Source organism: Bufo bufo, chromosome 1 (assembly GCF_905171765.1).
Source record: "Bufo bufo chromosome 1, aBufBuf1.1, whole genome shotgun sequence".
Lineage (NCBI taxonomy): Eukaryota > Metazoa > Chordata > Amphibia > Anura > Bufonidae > Bufo > Bufo bufo.
Window position 1 is genome coordinate 181,769,154 of NC_053389.1, and position 23,676 is coordinate 181,792,829.

At 44.3% G+C, this 23,676-nt stretch overlaps 1 protein-coding gene across 2 annotated transcripts; it reads right to left on the minus strand.

Annotated features, from left to right (window-relative positions):
- Positions 1 to 2,877: 2,877 nt before the first annotated feature.
- LOC121001799 (GTPase HRas-like) lies at positions 2,878 to 22,295 on the minus strand. 2 transcript variants are annotated; one of them, XM_040433016.1, is made up of 5 exons: positions 22,093 to 22,295; positions 21,125 to 21,255; positions 17,663 to 17,841; positions 8,543 to 8,702; positions 2,878 to 3,540 (listed from the first exon to the last, which is right to left on the minus strand). In XM_040433016.1, exons 2-5 carry the CDS (start codon positions 21,233 to 21,235, stop codon positions 3,430 to 3,432), a joined length of 561 nt encoding a protein of 186 aa, XP_040288950.1. In that variant the 5' UTR covers positions 21,236 to 21,255; positions 22,093 to 22,295; the 3' UTR covers positions 2,878 to 3,429. The 2 variants fall into 2 exon arrangements, with proteins under 2 accessions (XP_040288950.1, XP_040288956.1); XM_040433022.1 differs by lacking the exon at positions 22,093 to 22,295 and adding an exon at positions 21,840 to 21,992.
- Positions 22,296 to 23,676: the final 1,381 nt, after the last annotated feature.

The following is a 23,676-nucleotide window of genomic DNA, read 5'->3' on the forward strand; positions in this document are numbered from 1 at the left end:
ACTTTTGTCAGGGACTATAACAAAAATGGGTGACCTTGTTAAAGCTTAACTTTTAATCAACAATATTATAAGATAATAGCCCATAGGTACAATAATATTCAATAATATGTGCTGCACGAGTGTGCCTTTATTACCAGTGCTCAGTAAAAAAAGGAACAGTCTTACCACAGGGTCACAAAGTGGCACCACCATTAGGGTCTCCAGGATCCAAGTGCTTTGTTTCTGACCCTATCACGCCCTACTTGGCCTGGACTTAAACCTATCAAAGGAGCACCACGATCACCCTATTGAGGGGGACCCCAGTGGACAAAAAGAACTCATCTACTTGGGTATCCCTACCTATTCCCCTATGCAGCCTAGTGACTGCCCAGCTTAGTCAGTAGAGGTGGAGGGAGACCCCAATGTCGGACCTGTTCATCCCCCTGAGGCAGTCACTAGGCTGCACAGGCCATGCAACTAGGGCCGAAACGATACAATTGGTTTGTGCCATGTGACCACGGAGTATGAGTGAAGCGCATGCTATTACTCAAGCTTCATGGTCTCCTGCCGGCCAGCCTGACATACATACATCATCAGGATGTAGTGCATGTAAGCGCTCACTATGACCTGACGCAGTATGACATCAGGATACAGTGCAGAGCGTGAAGAAGATGATGCAACTGCGGAGTGTCGGCAGTGCCCATACAGGAAAGGTAAGTATTTTACTTCACTGGCCCTGGGACTGATGGCTAGGAGGGGGACACCTGACGGCACTGGCAGAAAGCCTGATGGCACTTGGGGGTGGGGACCTGATGGCACTGGGGGGGGGGGGAACAGTTTTTAAAAAGGAAAACATTCTTTTAATTAGTTTTTTCTTATTAGAGCACTCGAGTAAAATCAGTAGAATACTTGATTACAAAAATAATTGATAGCTGCAGCCCTACTTGCAACATAACTTAGGATTGTAGCCAAGCCAGTACCGCATCCACTCATCAGTACACAGGAGAGAAAACTGACTTAGCTGTGAAAGAGGCCTTTACTGGGACCCTATTTCTTCTTGTGGAGAGGGCTTAATAGGCATGAGCGAGTCTTATAGGCCATTCAATGCTCCTCCTCTTGGGAAAGATATGTATATTAACTTTCTTTCCTAAAAGAGATTAAATCAAGACCTGTTTAAACGGTCAAACACTGAACTTATAGGATAGATATCTTCCAATTGACTATAAAAGGAAAAGATTTCTTTACATTTTACAGAGCCGATTTTCATATCCTCTTAAAAAGAAGTAATAGTATAATCAAGCACCAATCAGCTACATGTGAAGGAATGCGGTGGATTTGATTGGCTGCAATGCTAGCAGGCAGTATAACGGCTATTGAGCTTTATTAAAGGAAATGCGTCATGAAATTTTTTATCTGCCAGTTAAAAGTCAGATAGTAGCACATATCCTTTTCTTCTAATCTGATTTTATTTTCTGATTGTAGATTTTTATTCCATTTCCTGAACATGATTATGGAGGTGGCCATAATCAAGTTCAAGAAATTTACACAGCATTAAAAAAATGCTTTACAGCAGCTCCATGGGCCATAGTGGTCAGGAGGGGACCTCATTGACTTCTATGTTAGTTTTCTAGGCATGCTCTGTGACCTGTGCAGAGGTGATTGTACAAGGAAAGAATAGATAAGTTCTAACAATCACCTATTGTGAATGGTGGATCCTGTCTTATCTATATACAGAGGTCATATCTCCTTATCATTACAGGCAGGATTAGAATAATATATAACTTCAGTAAAGTGATCTGTACAGACCAAGAAGTGGAGTTCACACGTCAGTTATTTCCATTAGTGATTGTGAGCCACAGACATAAGGTATAATGGAAAGATCTGCACCTATTCTGTGTTTTTGACCCACACCTGGTTTTGGCTCCCAATAACTGATCGAAACAACTGACCAAATAACGGAAGTTTAGCCTTAGTGATCAGTGCGAAAACTGCAGGATTTTATGTTTTTTTTTTAAATATAGAAATTGACATGGAAAATTCAAAAAAACGACCAAAAATTATTTAATATGTTAAACAAAAAAAAAGTGATTTAAACAATAGGTCATTTTCTGATGACACATTCCCTTTAATTCACAACTAAATTAAATGGACATTTAAAGCACATGTTAAGGATTAGCAAAAAAGGTTGTTTTCTTCCAAAAACTGCATCACACCTATCAATAGGTTGTGTCCAGCACTGAAGTGAATGAATACCACACAACTTCCCGAGAGATCTGGAGCATTTTTTGAAAAAAAGCAGCAAAGTTTTTCTCGACAGCTGCAAAAAAGAGGTTGGCTAGGATTCAGTTGGTCCCTTTTTAAAGTGCCAGCCTGTTAGAAGACAAAAAAAACAAAAAGGTTGTTGTCTCAGGCATAAGCTATCACAGATGGGACCACCTCCCACTCTTAACCCCTCAAAAAACAACAAGAGTGGCACTGGTGAACCTGTATTACATGGTTGGCATTTCTACCACACAGGCAGTACATGGCTACACAGGATTACCCTAGGGTTAAGGTGATCGTCCAGGAGAGAGACACCTCAGAAATATTCTGCACTAGTCCTAGTACGAGGTCCTAATGACCTTTAGTTCACAGAGAAATATCTAGTGGCAGGAACTGGACCTTGTGTCACTATGGAAGCAGTGTCCCTGAGGTCTAGTGTATACATGGGATCGGAGAAAATATCCAGAATATTAGACTTTACCATTTATTACAGGTGGACAGCTGGGAATTTGCCAGAATCCCCTTCGACTGTCTAAAAGAATACAGGTGAACGAGTTAGAAGGTGTAGTGTGGTCATCATAATCAGCGCTGCCTTCTTACATTACTAAAGTAAAAGCCAAAGTAACAAGTCACACCTCAGTTTTAAAAGATGTTTGTCCTTTATTTCTTTCTAGCATGTTTCCCCCTTTTCAGACTATGTTCACAACCAAGGCTTCATCACTTTGATATTAGGTTCCTAGGTTTCCTCCTTTTAGAGAAGTTTTAAAATACTGTTCTGCTTATTCATAGACAATTGTCAAAAGGCAGATCTGACCCACTGGCTTCTCCCTAAAGGGTTACAAAAATGAAAATAAAAAATATGGTGGCATAGATCCTTACTTGGGGGAGAAGTACTGTGGGCACTGCAATAGTCTTTCCATTAAAAGTTTGCACATATATTAAGGTTCCTGTCTCAAATGAATACACGAGAAGGGGCTCCAAAGGAGTATATCTTTGAAGACTGAACACCCCACTCCAAAAATTTGGATTTATGCATTGCCTACAATAAAAACAAAATTAAGGGAATCTGGCATTTCATGGCACTGGTTCTCTTCCACTGCATTACTAAAGTCCACACAATCTGCTTGGTTCAAGTTGGCACACAGGCTGTGGCTTCACTGGCGGTCCTCAGGAAAGATGGCACTTGAATTAAAGAATTATACACTTCCTTTTGGAGGACTTCTTCTTTTTCCCATTGTTGATCTTCTCTTTGTGCTTGCGGATTTCACGGACGAGGGTGTAGAACGCGTCTTCAACGCCCTTAGTGTCAGGAAAGAAGCAGAGTGAAAAGCAAGTTAATCATGGATAGGAATTTTCCCCAGATTAGGTCCCTTATTACGGCACCAACAGGATGGGAACGTCTCCTCTGCTTACAAAATCCTTTCCCTTTCTATAAACACTTGAAGCTACCAAACAATGGAGAGCAATTTGTCTCTCGCTGTAGCTTCCTTGTACAATACTAGTATGACCCTGGCATGGTACACACGATACTACAGTTTTCATCACACTACATACAGAAATCACCATTTATAAACCTGAGGATAGTCAAATGTTGCCGCTTTCCTATAAAAGCTTTCACACCATCAGTATTTGGGCTTTGTAAGACGAAACCAGGAGTGGAACCTACAGAGAAAATGGATAATGCAAAGATTTCTGTGTCTGGCTTTGGCTCACAAATACTGACCATGTGAAAGTGGCCACACAGGATAGGAAATCTGCATCAGCAAAATCCAAACTAGATTTTGTTGCAGAAAATTACCTTAGAATTAAGTTACCCTAGAATAAATACATAAACTAAAAAATAATCATGGGCCCGTACTATTAAAATCTAAAAACATAAAACACACAAATATTTATCCCATGCGACGAATTAAGCTGCATAGGGAACGCCGTAGGGACAAAACCTGTAAACTGTGGCCGAATTATGGTTACTCCAGGTATCAAAGTCTCGATACTTTTTTCAATACTTTGATACCCGGTTCTATACGATATCCGGATCTGCATTTTTTCAACACCAAGTTGCGCTAGTGCACAGCTTAGTATCAGTCCCCATCAGAGAACATGGAGCGTGCACAGTGTTTTCATAAGCGGCCACAGAAGGAGAGAGAGAAACTCTCAATGGGATGCGCCCGGCCACTGCCACCAATGAAAAAACTAAACCGCACGATGGGGGAATGTCAGGGGAGGAAGAGGGGAGAATAGGAAGGCAAGGGAGAGAAACTCACCGGGGTCCTCGCAGTGCTGGATTCTGATAAGTTAAAGGACATTTGATAAGGTCATCACCATGGTTCGTGCCTATCCTGTGTGGCTGTATTAATGTGAGGCACATGGTCTTATTACTTTAGTACCTTCATGTGGCTAACATTAACAGCAAGTGACCCCATCATGTGCCTCATAATGGGCAACATGGGGTTAATGATCGTGTTACTTATTAATATGAGGCACATTGAGGTTTAAAATTAATAACACCATGTGCCTTCCATTAACCCTTTAACACATTACGCGCAGGGACTTGTATGGAGAGGTTTGCTGCATTGAGCCCACTTTATCTGCGATGGGTGCTGGATGTATATTACAGCAGACACCCATCCGCAATGTTGGGGGAACGGCGATCACGCCAAAATCGGTCAATGAAACCCTCAGATGTTGAATTCAACAGCGATTGCAGCATCTTTGAGGTAAGTTAGATAGCAGTGATCAAAAAGTTGTATGTACCCCAAAGATTGTACCAATAAAAACTACAGACTGTCCAGCAAAAAACAAGTCCTCATACAGCTCTGTAGACTGAAAATAAAGTCAGAAAATGGCGGTGCATAGAAAATTAGATTTTTTCTTTTCAAAAGGTTTTTATTTTTAAGTAATAAAACAAAATAAAAACTACACAAGTTTGGTATTGCTGTAATCATATTGAGTTGGCAACATGAGGTTAGTGTGGGGGTATCTTTTGTATATATATTTTTTTTGCTTGGTATCAAATATCGAAATACCAAGAAAAAGTATCGTGACAACTGCACTTTTTCCAATAATATATAAATACACAATTCAGATATTTTAAAATGTTATATCTAAACATTTGCTTAAAGGGGCTGTCTCACTTCAGCAAATGGCATTTATCATGTAGAGAAAGTTAATACCAGGCACTGACTAATGTATTGTGATTGTCCATATTGCTTCCTTTGCTCGATGGATTAATTTTTCCATCACATTATACACTTCTCGTTTCCATGGTTACAGACCACCCTGTAATCCATCTGTGGTGCTCGTGCTTGCACACTATAGGAAAAAGCACCAGCCTATGTGAGCTCCCATGGCCCTGGCCACCAGAGAGGACAGCGCTTTTTCCTATAGTGTGAAAGCACGGCCATTGCTGACGGATTGCAGAGTGGTCGTAACCATGGAAACACGCAGTGTATAATGTGATGGAAAAATGAATCCAGCCAGCAAAGGAAGCAATATGGACAATCGCAATACATTAGTCAGTGCCTGGTATTAACTTTCTCTACATGATAAATGCTATTTGCTTAAAAGGGACAACCCCTTTGGAATGGTGTACAATACTACACTGTTCTTTTCTCTTTTTTTGCAATATACTAGCATATGCTGGTCAGGGCGGAGACCAAATGGATGTTCTTTCGGCCTCCATTTGACTAATGACCCCTATGGTCATATTTGGCATGTACATCAAGAGCGCTAACAGCATATATGCTAAAAGCAAGCAAAAGTGATGTTTTCATCAAAACAACTGTTTGCTGGAGAACTTTAACCACCTCCGCCCCCCTAGCTTAAACACCCTTAATGACCAGGCCACTTTTTACACTTCTGCACTACACTACTTTCACCGTTTATTGCTCGGTCATGCAACTTATCACCCAAATGACATCCATATATAAATTTTTCTCTAAATTTATTGTTCTACATGTCTTTGATAAAAAAAAATGTTTGGGTAAAAAAAAATGGTTTGGGTAAAAGTTATAGCGTTTACAAACTATGGTACAAAAATGTGAATTTCCGCTTTTTGAAGCAGCTCTGACTTTCTGAGCACCTGTCATGTTTCCTGAGGTTCTACAATGCCCAGACAGTACAAACACCCCACAAATGACCCCATTTCGGAAAGTAGACACCCTAAGGTATTCGCTGATGGGAATAGTGAGTTCATAGAACTTTTTATTTTTTGTCACAAGTTAGCGGAATATGATGATTTTTTTTTTTTTCCTTACAAAGTCTCATATTCCACTAACTTGTGACAAAGAATAAAAAATTCTAGGAACTCGCCATGCCCCTCACGGAATACCTTGGGGTGTCTTCTTTCCAAAATGGGGTAATTTGTGGGGTAGTTATACTGCCCTGGCAATTTAGGGGCCCTAATGTGTGGGAAGTATATTGAAATCAAAATGTGTAAAAAATGACCTGTGAAATCCTTTGGAATGTGGGCCCCTTTGCCCACCTAGGCTGCAAAAAAGTGTCACACATGTGGTATTGCCGTACTCAGGAGAAGTTGGGCAATGTGTTTTGGGGTGTCATTTTACATATAACCATGCTGGGTGAGAAATATGTCGGCAAAAGACAACCTTTCCAATTTTTTTATACAAAGTTGGCATTTGACCGAGATATTTCTCTCACCCAGCATGGGTATATGTAAAATGACACACCAAAACACTTTGCCCAACTTCTCCTGAGTACGGCGAAACCACATGTGTGACACTTTTTTGCAGCCTAGATGCGCAAAGGGGCCCAAATTCCTTTTATGAGGGCATTTTTAGACATTTGGATCCCAGACTTCTTCTCACGCTTTAGGGCCCCTAAAATGCCAGGGCAGTATAAATACCCCACATGTGACCCCATTTTGGAAAGAAGACACCCCAAGGTATTCAATGAGGGGCATGGCGAGTTCATAGAAATTATTTTTTTTTTGGCACAAGTTAGCGGAAATTGTTTTTTTTTTTTTTTTTCTCTCACAAAGTCTCCCTTTCCGCTAACTTGGGACAAAAATTTCAATCTTTCATGGACTCAATATGCCCCTCACGAAATACCTTGGGGTGTCTTCTTTCCGAAATGGGGTCACATGTGGGGTATTTATACTGCCCTGGCATTTTAGGGGCCCTAAAGCGCGAGAAGAAGTCTGGAATATAAATGTCCAAAAATTTTTACGCATTTGGATTCTGTGAGGGGTATGGTGAGTTCATGTGAGATTAAATTTTTTGACACAAGTTAGTGGAATATGAGACTTTGTAAGAAAAAAAATAAAAAATTAATAATTTCCGCTAACTTGGGCCAAAAAAATGTCTGAATGGAGCCTTACAGGGGGGTGATCAATGACAGGGGGGTGATCAGGGAGTCTATATGGGGTGATCACCCCCCTGTCAGGCTCCATTCAGACGTCCGTATGTGTTTTGCGGATCCGATCCATGGATGCGTGGATCCGCAAAACACATACGGACGTCTGAATGGAGCCTTACAGGGGGGTGATCAATGACAGGGGGGTGATCATGGAGTGTATATGGGGTGATCACCCCCCTGTCATTGATCACCCCCCTGTAAGGCTCCATTCAGATGTCCGTATGTGTTTTGCGGATTCGATCCATGTATCCGTGGATCCGTAAAAACATACGGACGTCTGAATGGAGCCTTACAGGGGGGTGATCAATGACAGGGGGGTGATCAGGGAGTCTATATGGGGTGATCAGGGGTTAATAAGTGACGGGGGGGTGTAGTGTGGTGTGGTGCTACTTATTACTGAGCTGCCTGTGTCCTCTGGTGGTCGATCCAAGCAAAAGGGACCACCAGAGGAGCAGGTAGCAGGTATATTAAACGCTAATATCAAAACAGCGTCTAATATACCTGTTAGGGGTTAAAAAAAAAAAAAAAATCGCATCTCTAGCCTGCCTGCGAACGATCGCCGCTGGCAGGCTGGAGATCCACTCACTTACCTTCCGATCCGCGCGTTCACAGGAAATCTAGCGTCTCGCGAGATGACGCATATATGCGTGACTGTGCCCGGAGCTGCCGCCTCCGGAACGCGAACCTGCGTTAGGCGGTCCGGAGGCGGTTAATAGTTGACAATTGTTTTAGCCGACCAATGACAGACTGTCATCTTCTGAAAAGAAGGTTGGCCATGCTTGAAATTTATATGCACCCAAAGTAAAAGAAAAATTTGCCTCCTTCAAATATCAGGCATTAAAGCTACACAGATTGCGGCGTGTTATATAAAGTGTGGACGGGAGGAGGGAAGGATATTCCATTAGGAAGCACTCGGGAAGCTTACCTGTCTTGTTTTGGCAGAGGTTTCTATGAACGGAATCCCATAACTCTTCGCTAGATCCTGTGCTTGCTTTGTGTCCACTGTCCGTGAAGGAAGGTCACATTTGTTACCAACTAATACCATAGGGACATCGTCTGAATCTTTTACCCTGTTGATCTGTTCTCTGGAGAAAGAAAATTAAAATGTTCATTGTATTATTTGTGCACTGGAGCCATTTCTCCCCATTGTCAGATTACAGGTAATTCCAGACCAAACTCTGGATTAACTTTATTATTTAGTCAATTGTGAATACACATCATCCAATGGACAGAAACTACACTTACTTACCTGCATGAGTATTTCAAGGATTTCCAGGAGGTGCCACATGCAGCTTTTGTGACAGTTTTTAAGCCAAAGCCTGAAATGGGTGGGAAGGAAATGATAAATTTATAGGAAAGACTTTTGATCTCCTTCCCGATGGACGCACTTCTGGCTTTGGCTGAAAGAGCTGCATCAAAGACTTTTACATGAAGCTAACCCCAACAGAGGCATGGCACATCTCTAAGTCCATGTTTTAAAAAGTGCAAGGTCTTTTCTCTGCCTTTTTATATTAAGGGATACAATACATTGTTTGTCAGATATAAAAGTGGTTTTCCGAGGTTTTAATATTGATGACCTATCCCTCAGGATAGGTCATCAATATCAGATCGGCCGGTGTCTGACACCCAGCACCCCCGCCCATAACCTGTATGAAGCGGTCTCTCTTCCTGCTTGCTGCTGCTATGTAGACAGCACGTGCCTTCTCTTTACACAGCTGATTGGCGGGTGTCAGAATCTGATATTGATGACATATCCTGAGGATAGGTCATCGATATGAAAAGCCTGGAAAACCCCTTTAACCCATAAGTGATCTTCCCCCCCCAACCCACAAAAAAAAATAATGGGTGAATGGTTTTCTGGATATAAATTATGTAGTCACTCCATGTATTCTACTTCTTGTCATGGCTCTTTAACTTCCTCTTATGTCCGGACATTTAGCATGGCAGACAATCTCACTTGACTTTATATCAGTCAGACCATTCACTGGAACCAGATAGAACCCCCTGTAGTGATTAGAGCATCACATATTACACTAATCAATGCAATGCTCTTCTGTGGGCATCTTATGTAGGCCCAACAAGAGAACAATAGAACAGTCATCCCAATTCTACATCTACTATTAAAAGGGGTTGTCCACGTTCATGGCTAAACCCGGATATAAGCTCCCCTTCACATCTTTACCATGTAGGAGTGGAGCATCTCCTTGCTCCGATGCTCCCCTTGTTTGTTGTGAGCCAGTGATGTACTGGGCTTCACATCAGTATGCTATGGAGAGACTTCCACCTAGTAGGGAGCCCAGTGACATCACCGGCACAAATGGGCATTTTAGAGGTGGGTATCACAACAAACAGACTTTGTCCTGTGTGATAAAGCGCAATGGAAGGGGAGCATTGGAGCACGGAGATGCTCTGATGCTCCACTCTCCTCCATGGTAAAGGAGTGAAGGAAAGCTTATACAGTCCTGATCAAAAGTTTAAAGGGCTTCTGTCACTCCACTAAACTTTTTTTTTTTTTGTCACCTTAAAATCCTTATGCTGCGATTTCTCAATATATAGGGCTATTACTCAGTTTGGTTCAGTAGTTCTATAACAAAAAAAACTGACTTTTATAATATGCAAATTACCTCTCTAGCAGCAGGTAGGGCGGCTACCTGCTGCTAGCAGCCGCATCCTCCATTCATAATGCCGCCCCCTCATGTTGATTGACAGGACCAGCGGACGCGCTCGTTCTCTGCTGGCCATGTCTGCATTCAAAATCTGGCATCGGCGCCGTACCTGTCTTGAGTCGGCGCAGGTGCACTGAGGGGAGAACGCTCGCTCGGCCGCTCCATCCTCAGTGCGCCTGTGCCGATGACGTCACATGTACACCCGGCGCAGGCGCACTGAGAATGGAGCGGCCAAGCGAGCGCCCTCCACTCAGTGCGCCTGCGCCAACTGAAGACCGGCGCGAGATTTATAACGCAGACAGGGCCAGCAGAGAACGAGCGCGTCCGCTGGCCCTGTCAATCAACATGAGGAGGGGGCGTCATTATGAATGGAGGATGCGGCTGCTAGCACCAGGTAGCCGCCCTACCTGCTGCTAGAGAGGTAATTTGCATATTATAAAAGTCAGTTTTTTTTTTTTTATAGAACTACTGAACCAAACTGAGTAATAGCCCTATATATTGAGAAATCGCAGCATAAGGATTTTAAGGAGACAAAAAAAAAATAAAAAATGAGTTTAGTGGAGTGACAGAAGCCCTTTAAGATCATATTTTACATTGTTGGATCTTAACAAGGTTCCAAGTAGAGCTTCAACATGCAACAAGAAGAAATAAGAGTGAGACAAAACATTTTTTGAGCATTCAATTAATTGAAAATAACGATTAAACTGAAACAGGCTGTTTTTCAGCTGATCCTAATTTTAGGACCACATGCCTTTAAAAGGCCAAATCTGTGCAAAGATGTGTATTCATTGTCATTTTCTGTCAGGTAGTCACACATTGTGATGGCAAAGGCAAAAAAAACCTCTCCCTTTTTGAACGTGGTCGGGTTGTTTAACTGCATAAGCAGGGTCTCTCACAGCGCGCCATCGCTGCTGAGGTGGGACGCAGTAAGACAGTCATTTGCAATTTCTTAAATTATCCTGAGGGTTATGGAACAAAAAAGTCAAGTGGAAGACCCAAAAAAAAATTCATCCGCACTGAGCCGGAGGATCCAATTGGCTGTCCGTCAAGACACTGGGCGATCCTCGACCCAAATTAAGGCCCTTAACTAGTGCTGACTGCAGCCCCATAACCATCAGACGGCATCTGAGACTGAAGGGCTTCAAAAACAAAAAAACGTCTTCAAAGACCTCATCTCCTTGAACGCCACACAACTGCTCGTTTGGACTTTGCAAGAGAGCACCAAACATGGGACATTCAAAATGTAACCTTGATGGTCCTGATGGTGTCCAACGTTACTGGCATGACAAGCAGATCCCACCTGAGATGTTTTCTACGTGCCACAGTGAAGGGGGGGCCATAATGGTCTGGGGTGCTTTTTCCTTCAGTGGAACAATGGAGCTTCAGGAAGTGCAGGGGCGTCAAACGGCTGCTGGCTATGTCCAGATGTTGCAGAGAGCATTCCTCATGACTGAGGGTCCCTCGTCTGTGTGGTAACGACTGGGTTTTTCAACAGGACAACGCTACGGTACACAATGCCCGCAGGACAAGGGACTTCTTCCAGGAGAATAACATCACTCTTTTGGCCCATCCTGCGTGTTCCCCTAATCTAAATCCAATTGAGAACCTTTGGGGATGGATGGCAAGGGAAGTTTACAAAAATGGACAACAGTTCCAGACAGTAGATGACCTTCGTGCGGCCGTCTTCACCACTTGGAGAAATGTTCCCACTTACCTCATGGAAACGCTTGCATCAAGCATGTCGAAACAAATTTTGGAAGTGATAAACAATAACGGCGGAGCTACTCATTAGTTTATGTTTGGAAGTTGGATTTCTGTTTTGGGGGGGGGGGGGGGGGGAAGGTTTAGTTTTTTTTTGGAGGTGAAGTCCTAAACTTTTGATCAGCTGAAAAACAGCCTGTTTCAGTTTATTCGTTGTTTTCATTAAATTGAATGCTCAAAAAAATGTTTTGTCTCACTCCCATTTCTTCTTGTTGCATGTTGAAGCTCTACTTGGAACCTTGTTAAGATCCAGCCATGCAAAATTTGATTTTTTGCCATTTTTCAAGTGGTCTTAAACTTTTTATCAGGACTGTATTTTGGTTCAGCACAGAAGCCAGACAACCCCTTTAATAACGGAGGATTACCCTTCAGATAACATTTTCCCTCACAACAGTAGCAAACTAATAATAGTTTCCAGATCTATACAGGAGGTCTTAGGCTACTTTCACACCTGCGCTAGGTGCGGATCCGTCTGGTATCTGCACAGACGGATCCGCACCTATAAATGCAAACGATGGTATCCGTTCAGTGCGGATCAGTCTGCATAACACCTTTTTCAGATCTGAGTTTTCACGATCGTGAAAACTCAGATCCGACAGTATATTCTAACACATAGGCGTTCCCATAGTGATGGGGACGCTTCAAGTTAGAATATACTAAGAACTGTGTACATAACTGCCCCCTGCTACCTGGCAGCACCCGATCTCTTACAGGGGGCTGTGATCCGCACAATTAACCCGTCAGGTGCCGCACTGATCGGGTGCTGTCAGGCAGCAGGGGCATCGCACAGACCTGTCACTTACCAGTAGGAGAAGTGCCGGCCGGCCACAGACAGCGCATGTAAGTATAAGCTAGGTAACCATGGCAGCCAGGACTGCAGTAGTGTCCTGGCTGCAATGGTAACCGATCGGATCCCCAGCGATTAAACTGGGACTCCGATCGGAAATGCCGCTCCGCTGCCACCAATGATGGGAGGGGGGGGGGGGTTGTTAGCCTGTGGCCACTGCCACCAATGCTTTTAATACTGGGGAGGGAGGGGGGTCTGAGATCCGCACAATTAACCCCTCAGGTGCGGTAAGAGATCGGGTACTGCCAGGCAGCAGGGGGCAGTTATGTACACAGTTCTTAGTATATTCTAACTTGAAGCGTCCCCGTCACTATGGGAACGCCTCTGTGTTAGAATATACTGTCGGATCTGGGTTTTCATGATCTAACTCAAATCCGATGGTATATTCTAACATAGAGGCGTTCCCATGGTGATGGGGACGCTTCAAGTTAAAATATACCATCGGATTGGAGAAAACTCAGATCCGATGGTATATTAACCTCCTCAGGACTGCCGTACGCAGGATTACGTCTTGGCGGCGGCCCTGCTCTTCTGGGTGGACGCGCCGGTGCGTCCTCTCGCGAGACGCGAGATCTCCTGTGAACGCGCGCACACAGGCGCGCGTGTTCACAGGATCAGAAGGTAAGCGAGTGGATCTCCAGCCTGCCAGCGGCGATCGTTCGCTGGCAGGCTGGAGATGTGATTTTTTTAACCCCTAACAGGTATATTAGACGCTGTTTTGATAACAGCGTCTAATATACCTGCTACCTGGTCCTCTGGTGGTCCCTTTTGTTTGGATCGACCACCAGAGGACACAGATAGCTCAGCAATATGTAGCACCAAGCACCACACTACACCCCCCCCTGTCACTTATTAACCCCTGATCACCCCATATAGACTCCCTAAACACCCCCCTGTCATTGCTTACCCCCGTCATTGATCACCCCCCTGTAAAGCTCCATTCAGACGTCCGCATGATTTTTACGGATCCACTGATAGATGGATCGGATCCGCAAAACGCATACGGACGTCTGAATGGAGCCTTACAGGGGCGTGATCAATGACTGTGGTGATCACCCCATATAGACTCCCTGATCACCCCCCTGTCATTGATCACCCCCCCTGTCATTGATCACCTCCCCTGTCATTGATCACCTCCCCTGTCATTGATCACCTCCCCTGTCATTGATCACCTCCCCTGTCATTGATCACCTCCCCTGTCAGGCTGCATTCAGATGTCCGTATGATTTTTACGGATCCACGGATACATGGATCGGATCCGCAAAACACATACTGACATCTGAATGGAGCCTTATAGGGGGGTGATCAATGACAGGGGGGTGATCACCCCATATAGACTCCCTGATCACCCCCCTGTCATTGATCACCCCTCTGTAAGGCTCCATTCAGACATTTTTTTGGCCCAATTTTTTTTTATTTCTTACAAAGTCTCATATTCCACTAACTTGTGTCAAAAAATAAAATCTCACATGAACTCACCATACCCCTCACGGAATCCAAATGCGTAAAATTTTTTAGACATTTATATTTCAGACTTCTTCTCACGCTTTAGGGCCCCTAGAATGCCAGGGCAGTATAAATACCCCACATGTGACCCCATTTCGGAAAGAAGACACCCCCAGGTATTCCGTGAGGGGCATATTGAGTCCATGAAAGATTGAAATTTTTGTCCCAAGTTAGCGGAAAGGGAGACTTTGTGAGAAAAAAATTAATAAAATCAATTTCCGCTAACTTGCAGCCTAGGTGGGCAAAGGGGCCCACATTCCAAAGAGCACCTTTCGGATTTCACCGGTCATTTTTTACACATTTTGATTTCAAACTACTTACCACACATTTGGGCCCCTAGAATGCCAGGGCAGTATAACTACCCCACAAGTGACCCCATTTTGGAAAGAAGACACCCCAAGGTATTCGCTGATGGGCATAGTGAGTTCATAGAAGTTTTTATTTTTTGTCACAAGTTAGTGGAATAAAAAAAAAAAAAAATCATCATTTTCCACTAACTTGTGACAAAAAATATTTGTGGGGCTTTTGTACTGTCTGGGCATTGTAGGACCTCAGGAAACATGACAGGTGCTCAGAAAGTCAGAGCTGCTTCAAAAAGCGGAAATTCACATTTTTGTACCATAGTTTGTAAACGCTATAACTTTTACCCAAACCATTTTTTTTTTACCCAAACATTTTTTTTTATCAAAGACATGTAGAACAATAAATTTAGAGCAAAATTTATATATGGATGTCGTTTTTTTTGCAAAATTTTACAAGTGAAAGTGAAAAAATTTCATTTTTTTGCAAAAAAATCGTTAAATTTCGATTAATAACAAAAAAAGTAAAAATGCCAGCAGCAATGAAATACCACCAAATGAAAGCTCTATTAGTGAGAAGAAAAGGAGGTAAAATTCATTTGGGTGGTAAGTTGCATGACCGAGCAATAAACGGTGAAAGTAGGGTAGGTCAGAAGTGTAAAAAGTGGCCTCGTCTTTAAGGGTGTTTAAGCTATAGGGGCTGAGGTGGTTAATAGGGACTCCTGGCTTTACATTGAAAGTCAATGGGGGACGGATCCGTTTACAATTGCACCAATATTATGTCAATGTAAACGGATCCTTCCCCATTGACTTACATTGTAAGTCAGGGCGGATCCGTTTGGCTCCGTACCGCCAGGCGGACACCAAAACGCTGCAAGCAGCGTTTTGGTGTCCGCCTCCAGAGCGGAATGGAGGCGGAACGGAGCCAAACTGATGCATTCTGAATGGATCCGCATCCATTCAGAATGCATTGGGGCTAAACTGATCCGTTTGGGGCCGCTTGTGAGAGCCTTGAAACAGATCTCACAGGCAGACCCTGAAACGCCAGTGTGAAAGTAGCCTTATTTGTATTTTCTGCTACAGAAGGCCAATATTTTGTATTTGATTTTCAATGGTATACTCTAGAAAAAACAGGCAAAATTATATGAATATTGAGTGTAAAAAAAAAAAAAAAAAAAAAAAAAAAAAAAAATTCTGATGAAGTTGTCCCTTTAATTAATTAAGTGCAGCTTTGGCTTTGTACATTTTAGTGTACATCAAAAGTTTGAGTGTAAGGCTGGGTCCAAAATGTGTTTTTCACAGTTTTCGTGCTTTGATTTGCAGAGAAAATGCCAGCACATTGCTGTGCTAACATATGTCTTTTCTAATTTAAAGGGAACCTGTCACCATGAAAATGCAATGTAATCTGCAGGCAGCAGGTTATAGAGCAGGAAGAGCTGGGCAGACCGATATAGTTTTATGGGAAAAGATTCAGTATAACTTATAATTTATTCATTTACATTCCTGCTCATTCTGGGCTTTGAAGTTCAGGAGGCGGTCCTATCAATGATTGACAGCCTTCCCTCTATGACTATACAGAGATAGCTGTCAATCACTCATAGGACCACCTCCTTGACTTCAAAGCCCAGAATGGGGAGGAATTTAAAATGTATAAAATTACAAGTTTTACTGAATCTTTTCCTATAAAACTATACATCAATCTGCTCAGCTCCTCCTGCCGGCAGCTCATACATCACAGGGAACCCGTCATGTCGCTATGTCATTTTTAGTTTTCAGAATTACCTTAAGCCTAGAAGCATGTAGTCCCCGACGCTTCTTTCCTCTGGTGCGTCTGCACTTCGGAGCGATGATGTCAGGTGGAGGACATGTAGCTCCCAAGCACAGGGGAACCAGAGGAATCCAGGAAAGAAGCATCGGGGACTACATGCTTCTAGGCCTAAGGTAATTATGAAAACTAAAAATGACATGGCGACCTGACAGGTCCTCTTTAAAGCCTTACTCCACTTAGAACTAGAAAATAAATAACTGACTGCAGTTAAAAGGGTATTCAGGTTACAATAAATTATCCCCCATCCACAAGAAAGGTGATAACTGCTAGATGGGTAGGGGGTCTAACTGTTGGGACCTCCAAGTGCCAGGATAGGGATCCCATGTGCCCTATTTGAATATAGAGGAGGTCAAGCATGCCCACTACTGCTCCATTCAAAGTCTATGGGACTGACAGACAAAGTACGGTGCTCTGCTACCTTTGTCAGTGCCATAGACTTTGAATGGAATGCCACTTTATTCAAACCAGGGTCATGGGACTCTGGTGATCGGTGGGAGTCTCAGCCGTGGGACCCCACCAAAACTAGCAGTTTTCACCTATCCTGTGGATAAGTGATCATTTGTTACCTCTTCAAACACAATACCACTCTACATCCTCTGTAAACTCAATACAGTCAATGGGGTCCATAAAGCCGACATACTGGGAGCGAATTGTGCATTCAAATTGTAATAACAATTTTGGGGCATCTATTCCTATGGCTCTACGTTGTGCTATACCTCTATTATTCCTAAAATAAGTTTATGATTGAATTGCCTGCAGTCTGCAATAAAACTCCAACTAGATGTTACCAATTGAGGGTATGTCCCTGCACAGCCTGCCACTATCCAATCCGTGCTGCCAGTGCAGGGACAACAAGCCCAACTGGTAACACCCAGATGGACCATCATTGCAGACAGCTGGCAATTCATTCATAAATGGCACAAATAAGTCATGCGACAGAACTGTTATTACATGGGGAATGCTAATAGTTACTAAAAGACATGTCAGGAGAGGTGACAGGGGCGGTCTAAGATGACACAAAAAGGTCTGCTTCTCACACAGCGCCACTCTGGTCCACAGACTGTGTCTGGTATTGCAGCTTGGCTCCATATAAGAAACAAAGAATACCATCTAACCATGTTAAGACACTGGCTCTAACCTGTAATGGTGGACATCCTCAAAGGATTTTGTATTATTAATAGCAAAGACACAAAGAAATCCTTCTCCAGTTCGCATGTACTGATCCCTCATGGCACTATACTCCTCTTGACCTGCAGTGTCGAGAATGTCCAAGAGACATGTTTCACCATCTATGACAACCTGCTTTCTGTACGAATCCTGTAATAGCAGAGAGAGCAACACAATGCACTATGATATGTCATTTATGGGCACGTCATCCACATTTCTTATAGGTCACAGATGAACCTGAACAGCGGTAACATGGTGCAGCTCCCCCACTCACCCAAAAAAAGTGGTCTGAGGGTGAAGGCAACCATTCATTCTAGCATTCAGTGGTGATCACCAATATGATGTGACATGTACAGAACCTATGACCTACACATCAGAGACTGACTTTGACTGGACTCCTCCATTAAAAGGTGCATTCCGGACAAAAGCACTCACTGGATAGGTAATTGGATCCCACCACTGATCACCAGAACAGGGGACCATGGTCATCCAGCCACCAAGGTAGCTCTTCGAATGGATTGGTGGTCAACCACTTGCCCTGATGTTCCCATTCAAAAGTGTGTGGGTCTGCCAGACACAGCCGAACACAAAGCACAATCTTAGGTTGGGTTTACACTGAGTTTCCTCCCTACATTTAGCATACATGCTCGGAGAGCTCTTGATGTACATGCCAAATGTGACTATAGGATAGGGGGTCATTACTCAAATGGAGGCCAAAGGTGCATCTATTTGGGTTCCGCCTGGCTGGCATATGCTAGTATATTACTATATTGCAAAAAAAAGTGTAGTATTCTACATCATTCCAAAGGGGTTGTCTTACATCAGCAAACTGAATTTATTATGCAGATAAAGTTAAAACAAGCCATTTACTAATATATTATTATCCATACTGCTTCCTTTGCTGCTTGATTTATTTTTTCCATCATATTATACACTGCTCATATCCAGGGGTTACCAGTACTGACGAGTGAAGCAAGGTTCAGATCCTAGATCCAAAGTCGCTTCGCTCAATACCTCGTTTGAATGCGGCACAGAGATTCGTCTCCTTACAGTATTCAAATGTATGGGCTCTGGCGAGTTGAAATGAGTTACAACTTTGGCATTAGATTTTTAAAATTGAAAACCATTTTAAAATCAGGAATCCAAAGTCGGCTTTCGGTACCAAGCTTTAAAGGGATTTAAAGTTGAAAAATTAAACCCCAACGTTATTCACCAAAGTCTTGCGAAACGAATTTCCCTCGCCGGAGCCCATACATTTTAAAGGGGTTCTGCAGTTCTTTTAAACTGATGAACTCTCCTCTGGATAGATCATCAGCATCTGATCGGCGGGGGTCCGACACCCGGGACCGCTGCTGCCTTCTCTCGGTTTCCCTCAGGCCCAGTGACGTCACGACTAGTATCACTGGCCTAGGCGGGGCTAAGCTCTGTTCACCTGAATGAAGCTTAGCCGCGCCCAGGCCACGGCGCTACTGCCTTCTCTCGGTTTCCCTCAGGCCCAGTGATGTCACGACCAGTATCACTGGCCTAGGTGGGGCTAAGCTCTGTTCACCTGAATGGAGCTTAGCCGCACCAAGACCACGGGGCTACTGCCAGCGCCGCTGCCTTCTCAAACAGCTGATCGGCGGTCCCCGATACTGATGATCTTTCCAGAGGATAGATCAGTTTAAAAGATTTGCAGAACCCCTTTAATGCTGTATGGAGACAGATCTCTGTACAGCATTAAAAGGAGGTTTGGAGCGAATCGCCTTCAAATTTTGGATCTGAAGCTAGATTTGCTCATCCCTAGTTACCAGCAATGGTGGTCGCGCTTACACGCGATAGTACATAGCACCGACCTCTCTGAGCTGTAGTGGTGGTCGTAATTCTTGAAGAAGAGCAGTGTATAATGAGATAGAAAAATAAATCCAGCCAGCAAAGGAGGCAATATGGACAGTCACAATACATTAGTAAGTGCCTTGTATTAACGTTCTCTATATGATAAATGCTATTTACTGAAGTGACACAACCCCTTTAACACGGTAGCCTATGGACAGGTGAATCAATGGCACCATGAGCTTATCATGACATATCCATTAAAATGATGCCAATATAACCTGTAGGCCTGGGCTACACTGTAACCTTTTGATTTTAACTATTGCATTACAGCTGCAGTCCACAAGATTGCATTCAACTGAGTGCATTCATTTGGACTGCAGCTGTGGTTTAATAGTAAAAATCAATGAGTCGCATTACAAAAAGTCGCTGTGTGGCCCTAGCTCTAGGGACTGTTAACCTCAATGACGGGTGCTCTTTAAAGGATACATCATGAAAAGCTAGTGAATGCTCTATCTGATACATGCCTGTGATTAAAGGGGTTATCCGAGAGTATAAAATGTCCCCCAATAAGCCGGGCCCCCCACATTGAATATACTTGCCCTGCTCCCCGCACTGCCGCTACAGCTTCTCACCGTGCACGGATGAAAACATCTGGGGTCTGGAGGGAGGGGGGCAGCCAATGGCAGGCGGGGACAGGGGCGAGAATCGCTTGCATCACAGGTGACGCTAGGGAGGCTCGTCCCCGTCTGCCATCGCCCCCCCCCCCCCCCCGGATTATTTCATCCGCGGCGCAGGGAGTGGGTTAAGTATATTCAAAGTGAGGGGCCGGGCATATTGGGGGACATTTTTAAACTCCCGGATAACCCCTTTAAGCCTATGAGTGACAGATGCTACTACTGGGCCTCTGACACAGTCTCTGGTTAATATATACAGAGGGAGCTTATAAAACGCAACGTGAACATGGCACTATCTGTATCCAAACTGATCCTACCGTTCCCTCTCAACATGCGTCGTGAGGCATCTGGCAGCCTCTTATGCCCCTTCTGAAACCACATATGCTTGGCTGACTGGAAAATACATGCGCATGGAGATAAATGATGCTCAGTTTAAGCCACAGGCATCATATTCAAATGCAACAGAAGTGACGTGGTCTATACGTGACACTCAACGTCTATAACCACCACTTACAGACCCCCCCACTCAACACACACTAATGTGCATAACTGCTCAGCTGAATCTGCATATAAAAGGGAATGTCTCATGGAGAAAACTTTGTGAATGGAAACCCTCCCAGTGATCAGCTGACACGTGTATGGCTGTCCCAACCCCCTGTGATCAACAGTCGTCGCCACAGGAAGCCATGACTGACCACATATTGCCCATGTGAATTCCACCAGAGAGGGGTGTCTTCATGAGAGGCAGGTGTGTGGCAAAAATCCAACTTGTCCATACTTACCTGACCACAGTGGTCAAAAAATGTGAGAAATACTGAAAACAGCCAAAGGGGTGACAACTATGTACAACAACACAGGGCTGAGAAATGAAGAAGGCACTGTGACAAGGATAGCAGCAGTACTGAACTGCCCTTGGAGCGACGGCCATGTGACACCCTGCATACCTCAATAGTGGGATCGTACTCATCAACAAAGTGGTTCTGGATGAGTTGGATGGTCAGAGCGCTCTTGCCCACGCCTCCAGCACCGACCACGACAAGCTTATACTCAGTCATTTCACTTGCACAGATTCTGCCTGGAGGATGAGGAGAAGAACAGAAGCAAAATTAAACACATGCCGGAGCAACGGCCATTAATCCACCCTGGACTTGTGACCTATGGACCTGGGTTCTCTGCCTAAATGTACACCTAGAAAATCCGATTTATGTCCCAGCTAAAGAAGGTATGATGTAACCTCTGCCGGGCAGCTTACACTCAGCAATGGGTCACGTGAAGCCACCCGACAACCCAACTGTCTCAGCAACCAGATCAGTTTAGGGCTGAATTGGCACTAAGCTCATGGCACAGAAGGGACAAGTAGGCTCAGGAGGCCTTAAACCATACCACTGGATCTGCCAATTGGATCCAACGATCCATTGTGTGTCCCCCCCAATAAAACACTTCTAATTCTGGGAGAATCCCTTTCAGGAATTGCACTTCCAGCAGTTATCTAGCCCAAGGGTCAGCAACCTCCGGCACTCCAGGTGTTGTAAAACTACATCTCCCATCATGCACACTTGCTTGGCTGAACTCCCACAGAAGTGAAAGAAGCATGCTGGGAGTTGTAGTTTTACAACAGCCGGAGTGCCAAAGGTGGTTGGTCCCTGACCTAGTACATACCTCAGCACAATAGTAGGGAGGGAGCACCTTCCCCTTGGCTCCCCTATGGTAGCAGGGCCAATCCCTGAACCATGTCCCGGATGAGCACTGGTCTGACCTGTGTACTACAACAGCAGGCCAGGTAGTGCAGTCCCTCCTCTCCATGGTCAGTCCCTGAGGATGATGATCCGGGGAACAGCTGATGGTCAGGTGACTGGGTCAGGGACTATGGGGGAGGAGGGGGTATTCCCAGCACATAGAGGGCGGCTCTTACCGGACTGCTGACGTCCCGGGGGCCTCTGTCTGCCTGCTCTTCTCGTCCTCCGCTCACTCACTTCCTCTCCCAGCTCTTATCCCCCGGGTCAGAACGTCTCAGGAACTCCCATCCCGCAACATTGCACCTCTCCTCCCGCAGCGCTGACACCAGGGATCCGGAAGTGCCCACAGCCCCGAATGCATGGACGCGCCCAATCACACGCTGACGTTACAGGCCACTTCCTGTTAGCCGCGGCCACCAATCAGACGCTGTAGTGTGTTGATTGACGTCCCGTAGCCCCGCCCCTGTCCCGGCGTCTGGCTCTGGCGTGCGCATTGATGGGCAGTGTGTAATGAGACTGGACGTGTATCGTGGTCTGGCGTGAGGTGGGGGGTCCTGAGTCCCTGCAGCGTCTACAGTCTGTCCTTCTGTTATCAGCCAGTGGAGGGTGGGAATAGACAGTCTGTAGTGTTCTAACAATGGCATTAGTGACTGAAGTCCAGGAAGGTCCCAGCCCCCCATGACCACTAATTCATCTCCAGTCCTGCGAATATATGGAAACGTTTACAAGTTAGCAGCTTACGGGTCTGTTCAGATGGAGGATGCGGAACTATTCATTTCAATGGGTCTGCAAAAAAAACTGAAGTTACTCCGTGTGCATTCTGTTTCCGTATGTTCGTATTTCCGTTACGCAAAAAAATACATGTCCTATTATTGTCCGTATTACGGACAAGGATGGTACTGTTCTATTAGGGGCCAGCTGTTTCGTTCCGCAAAATGCGGAATGCACACGGAAATCATCTGTATTTTTTGTGGCCTTAGGTTAGTGGAAGGAGAAAACACCAGTAGTTCAGTTTTTGAAAGATTCAGTTTCAGATAGAGAGAGGACATGATGTCAGAGACGGCGTAAAAACAGTCACTGGTGTTCTGTAATACAGCAGAGGTGATATCATAGGAAGAAGTGTAGTGCCCTGGAGCAGGGGTACTTTGACGTTTGTACATTTGTCTATTTCCCCTATGCAAAGTTAAAACTTTTTACTTTATTTTTTTTTAAAGGGTTAACTTATACTGTTTATTACTGTTGAGCTGCATTTTATATGTATGTTGTGATATATATCCTGTTAATTTGCACTGTATTTGTGAGGCTCTGTGGAAAGGGTTAATGAATACTGAGAGACTTTTGGGACTTTGAATAAGAAGCTGGTAATTTTCCACAGCTGCGATAGGGTTTAAAGAAGTGCATGTTTTGGAGGGAAAATCCAGACTTGTTTACCACCAAAACCAGACTGACCTTTTGAATGTCTGGTTTTAGCTCTGTTGTTATGTCTGGAAACTTGTTACAAACTGCTGTGGCATTGCCATTGAGTATCATTGAAGCACTAATGTAAGTCTATGCAAGTCAGGAGAGGTCAAAGCCCCCTAGTGTTCTGCAGTTAGGGACCAGTGCTTGGAGGGAGAGACTCATGCCAGCCTGCATAAGTGACCAGAAGAAGACACTGGGATGGGGACACTGACCCACAAACCATTGGTCACCAACCCTGTGACCAAGGAACCATTTGGACTACTGAGCTACAGACCTTGAGCCTTTGAGCAGGGTACCAG

What these genes read in the sequence shown, in the direction of transcription:
- LOC121001799 (XM_040433016.1), bottom strand. Translation starts at nt 21,235, where the DNA reads ATGACTGAGTATAAGCTTGTCGTGGTCGGTGCTGGAGGCGTGGGCAAG. An exon ending in GAGGATGTCCACCATTACAG is followed by an intron (nt 8,703 to 17,662) that starts GTTAGAGCCAGT and finishes TTCTTTCTCCAG; the next exon opens with AGAACAGATCAACAGGGTAA. An exon ending in CCTCTGCCAAAACAAGACAG is followed by an intron (nt 3,541 to 8,542) that starts GTAAGCTTCCCG and finishes CCTGACACTAAG; the next exon opens with GGCGTTGAAGACGCGTTCTA.